The 4776-nt window shown below is 34.3% G+C and overlaps 2 protein-coding genes and 1 non-coding gene across 3 annotated transcripts in view; 1 reads left to right on the top strand and 2 right to left on the bottom strand.

The window, feature by feature from the left end:
- The window catches only part of LOC106106467 (cytochrome b-c1 complex subunit 2, mitochondrial-like), a 2917-nt gene extending 1408 nt beyond the window's left edge, over positions 1–1509 (bottom strand). The window contains exons 1-4 of the mRNA XM_013287046.1: positions 1283–1509; positions 929–1158; positions 188–479; positions 4–86 (exon numbers count right to left, since the gene is read on the bottom strand). Coding sequence (XP_013142500.1) covers positions 4–86; positions 188–479; positions 929–1158; positions 1283–1480 — 803 coding nt within the window. The 5' untranslated portion in view covers positions 1481–1509. The remainder of the gene's footprint in view (positions 1–3; positions 87–187; positions 480–928; positions 1159–1282) is intronic.
- On the bottom strand, positions 567–640 carry Trnat-agu. Its single transcript has one exon. It is a non-coding gene; the product is annotated as a tRNA-Thr (tRNA).
- A 714-nt stretch (positions 1510–2223) lies between the features above and the next one.
- Positions 2224–3471, top strand: LOC106106466 (kynureninase-like). The gene has a single exon (XM_013287044.1). It carries the CDS (start codon positions 2224–2226, stop codon positions 3469–3471), a length of 1248 nt encoding a protein of 415 aa, XP_013142498.1.
- Positions 3472–4776: the final 1305 nt, after the last annotated feature.

The raw sequence follows: 4776 nt of genomic DNA, 5'->3' as shown, positions 1-4776 counted from the left end.
CAGGTCTCGCTGCCGCTGCCGAGATCGTGCAACTCGTAGCCACCGCGAGGGAACGAGAACTTTTGTTCTTGTTCACAACACACGTCCTGAAAACAAAAACTAACAAACTATTCCAAAAAAATAATTCTTTCTTTAACCTACCCATTTTGTTAAATAGTAAGACAGCTTAAACAAAATAAAAACCAACTTGCACACACTGTAGATGCAGAATCTCAGCCAACTTCAGAGTGTCCTCGAATGGTATTCCGCAGCTGGTGACGGTGCAGTTGTTCGGTGTGAAGTTAGTCACAAACTCCTTGAGATTGGCAGAGGTCATGGTGTCGACCCTGGCCTCGTCACAGAATATGGACTGGTGCAGGGGACCTGCCCAAAATGCTTTCTGCACCAAGTCTATTGCACGTTGCTCGGAGCTCATACGCAGCAAATTGTCTTTGACGAATGGCTTTATGTCGGTTACCTCCCATTCGTAGAAGCAACACCTAAGTTAATTAAGATTAAAACTCTTTTTTAATAAATTCGGTAAAAAAAGGGAGTAGGGTTAAGAACAAAAAGTGGAACATGAAACTAGGCCCCGGCGAGATTCGAACTCGCGATCTCCTGTTTACTAGACAGGCGCTTTAACCAACTAAGCCACGGCGCCGTTGTCGGTTTCGTTGAAATTAGAATACACAAATAACTTGAACCAAATCAATATATAATAAACAATTGCTTACAAATAAACTAACTTATTTATTATTTTTGTGATGGCAAAGAAAACATTTTAAGATAATCTCAGTTTGCAGTTACTTCGATGTTAACTATGTTATTGTAAGAAATTGAAAAAAGCGCCATCTATTGAAAAACTTGTATCATTGAAGTGAATACATTATGAATATTTTTGCATACAAATATATTGCTTCCGTAACGTTATCAGATACTGGTCTACTACCTGGTGGCAGTGTCGATGAGGAAGTACTTGAGGTCATGAAACTGTGTTAAGGGACATCTCAACGTGAAGGCGAGGGTCTGGCGGTCGCCAGAGCATGTGAGGTAGCAGCCGCGTTGCTGCAGCACGCGCCCCTTACCCACCGCCGAGTACGCGTGTCCCGAGCTCCCAGACATGGCGCGTACGAAGTGACTTGCGCCCAGCTGATTATCACGCTCGAGACGGGACCCCGCCTAAAGTATATTAGCCCAGACATTAGTAAAGGGCGCTATAGACTGCCCAAGGGGCTACACATACATACGAGAAACTGACAATAATTGTTAGTGTATTCTGGTTTAATAACGTTTGTGTATTTACTTGGAACATAATAGTGCATGCACTGAGCTGGGCGCCGAGCGACTTCGCCGCGGCCACCCTGATGCCATTCAGCATGTGGGTCCGATACACCTCCTCCGAGCCGTACGCCTTCGGCATACGTTGGCACAAATGTTTGACGCCATTTATCAATGTACCTGATAAACATCGTTGAAGATGTGTTTTTATTATGCTATTCATTGTAGCAAATGACAATATGTCATTCAGCCATTGTCATGTTATGACGTATGACATTTAATGTAATAAACACTCTTTAGTAATCTGCTTAAATAAAAGAAAAAAAAAACAATCTAAATAACAGTTTTTTTTATTTACAACTAGCTTTCGCCCGCGACTCCGTCCGTGTGGAATTAAAAAAAAATAATAGCCTATGTGTTCTAAACTGTACTCTACATCTATACCAAATTTCATCGAAATCCGTTCAGCCGTTTAGGCTACAAACTCTAACAAACATCCATCCATCTAAACCTTCGCATTTATAATACTAGTATGACTATCTCTTGTTTGTCATTGTGAATTAATCTCCTCTATTTTTATTGACTTATTTTTTATCATTATTGATTTTAAATGTTTTATATTATTGTGGCTTTATTATTTAGAAGTATATGTATCATACTACCCGTAGCTTAGTATCTGTACAATGTAAATATTGACATACTTATTGATTTAAAACCAGTTTAAATTAACTGTAATAACAATTCGATAACTGTTATTACAGTTAATTTAAACGGGTAATGTAGAGTACTTTAAGTTAATAAAACTTGTTCTGATTATAAAAGAATATTAATATAACTGCTACCGTTTAGTTTACTTGTGTGTTAGTAAAACAAAAGGTAACCAGTTTTAAAATAATGAAAAATTGCATTTCAATTAAATTTGAAACATTGAAAGATAAGTGATTTTTGATTTATTTTATTTATAAAATGGAACGTGATTTCAAAGAAGATGCGGAATATCCAAAGATGTTAGACAATATAGATCCTTTGAGACAATTCAAGCACAGATTCTATCAACCAGAAGGTGAAAACTATCTATGCGGTCATTCAATTGGATTAACTTCAATAAACGCTGAGAAGAAATTAATAAAACTATTGGAACTTTGGAAGAAAGACGGCATTGGATTTTGGTCGTACGGTAACTCTAAATATATGAAATATTCTAGTATTCTAGCTGAATTAATGGCGCCTTTGATCAAAGTACAGCCGAATGAAATTGTTATATCAGGATCTTGTACTTCTAATATTCATGTAGCTATGTGTACATTATATAAACCGACATGTAACAAATACAAAGTTTTAGTTGATGATATTAATTTTGCTTCAGATAGATACGCCGTTGACAGTCAAGTAAAACTAAAAGGACTAAATCCGGTAAATGCAGTCAAAGTAGTTAACAGTCAAGGAAATTTTATGAACGAAGATCTAATTATAAACTCGATGACGCCAGATGTCGCTTTACTCCTCCTTCCTGCTGTTTACTATAAAACAGCACAATTTTTACAATTAAAGAAAATCTGTGAAAAAGCAAACGAATTTAATATAATTATAGGATTAGATTTGAGCCATGCGATAGGTGTTGTAGATCTACATTTGGAGATTTTGAATATAGATTTCGCTGTTTGGTCCGCGTATAAATACCTAAATGGAGGACCTGGGTCTTGTGCCGGTTTGTACATAAATAAAAAACACTTCCATCTAACTCCGGGTCTCGCGGGCTGGTACGGAAACAGAAACGAAACACGTTTACAATTCAAGCAAGAATTCGATCAACAGAGAGACGCTAATGGTTGGCAAATCGGAACACCTTGTTTATTCTCGATGGCGCCGTTAAAAGGTTCACTAGAAATATTCAAAGAAGCAGGAATAAGTAACATAAGAAAGAAATCGTTGCATATTACCGTGTACTTAATGTATTTGGTTGATAAAAAGTTGGTACATTACGGGTTTAGTGTGGGTAATCTTAGAGAAGATGAGAAGAGAGGCGGCCATGTATCAATCACACATGAACATGGTCAAAGAATTACGTTAGCGTTAAAAAATCGTGGTATTGTGATAGATTTCAGAGAGCCAGATATAATGCGCGTAGCTCCTATAGCTTTGTACACGACTTATGAACAAGTTTATGAATTTGTTGAAATTTTGTTAGATATAATGAAGAATAATGAATATTAAAGAAATTTAAGTTAGTTTTAACTAACGGTATAATTAAAAGTCGAGTTAAAGTCTGTTCAGTTAATACTATGCTAATGTAAGCTAAGTTTTAACTGTCAGTTGAATTGTACAGTAAAAGTTCTGAATTAAAATACTTTGAATTGTGCGAAATAAAAAAAAAAAACTATCGAAGAGTTCGTTGTATTTTGTAATGCACGTCTATTTCTAATACCTTACTTATTAACTTTGTTAAGGGTAAAATTCAATATTATTTACATAAGTTAGAAAAATACATAAATAAAAAGCATCAGAAATTTTCTATATATTTATTTCTGTTATCGTCATTGATGAACACAATGTAATTTTTACAATTAATTTCTTATCTGTCGGCTCCAAAACATCTAAAAAATAACCTGTTCTAACGGAAAATTAACTATAAGTATGTAAAAACATTCAATTCAGCTACAAATGTAAACATCAGTATGTAAAAACGACAATTTTTTTATACTTTTTCATGAAAATAGACTTTTAAATTCACCTCTAGCTGTAATATTAAAATCTAGATTTCTAACTGGACTTATATAATCTATATTTTAGACCTAAAATAATTCATACAATCACATTGTCCGCATTTCAAGTGAACCACATCACGACTTTTAAACTATTTAAATAAAAAAAAAACTATAAAACTATAACATCAACAAACGTCAAATCGTAATTTCTCACAGTGTTGCCAACCGAAACAAATTTATCGCCATACGATGGAAGCTTACCTTAAAAAAAATAGAAAAAAAAGATCTTATTTAAAACCTTAAATGTTAACTTTCTATTTATTTACAGTAATTTACATCACAAACGCAAATTTCTATGCTTTGAATGAATATTAGTTATTTTTATATATATATTTTAATAAAATATATCGCAGGGAATTGAAATAAATCATCAGAACAGAAACAAACACACATTTTATTGCTTTCCAACATTAATATACTAATTTTTGTCTAAATATTTTTATTTTTGACCGACTTCCCAAAAGAAGGAGGAACTCAATTCGTCTGTATGTTTTTTTTATTGCTACGATTGGCACATCTATAAGAAATGCTGTCTGGATTAAAGAAACAGTTTTGCTATGATTTAATTCACTTTGATTCACAAAATCCAAAACTGGCAACATTCAGTTAATTTTTCTGGATGTTTCTGTTAAGACCTTTTGTACCCATATAAATATAGATTCTAAATCGGTTAATTTCGTATAGAGTTGGTAAAAATTCGTATTGCGAAGTGGCAGAGAAGGGTAGAGGGGGAGGTGTGGAAGGGGAGGGACAT

The sequence above is a fragment of the Papilio polytes genome, unplaced genomic scaffold (genome assembly GCF_000836215.1).
Source record: "Papilio polytes unplaced genomic scaffold, Ppol_1.0 DF822178.1, whole genome shotgun sequence".
NCBI classification, from domain to species: domain Eukaryota; kingdom Metazoa; phylum Arthropoda; class Insecta; order Lepidoptera; family Papilionidae; genus Papilio; species Papilio polytes.
The sequence above is the reverse complement of the archived record's forward strand: the minus strand, read 5'-3'. Positions and strand labels throughout refer to the sequence as shown.

What these genes read in the sequence shown, in the direction of transcription:
- LOC106106466 (XM_013287044.1), top strand. Translation starts at nt 2,224, where the DNA reads ATGGAACGTGATTTCAAAGAAGATGCGGAATATCCAAAGATGTTAGAC.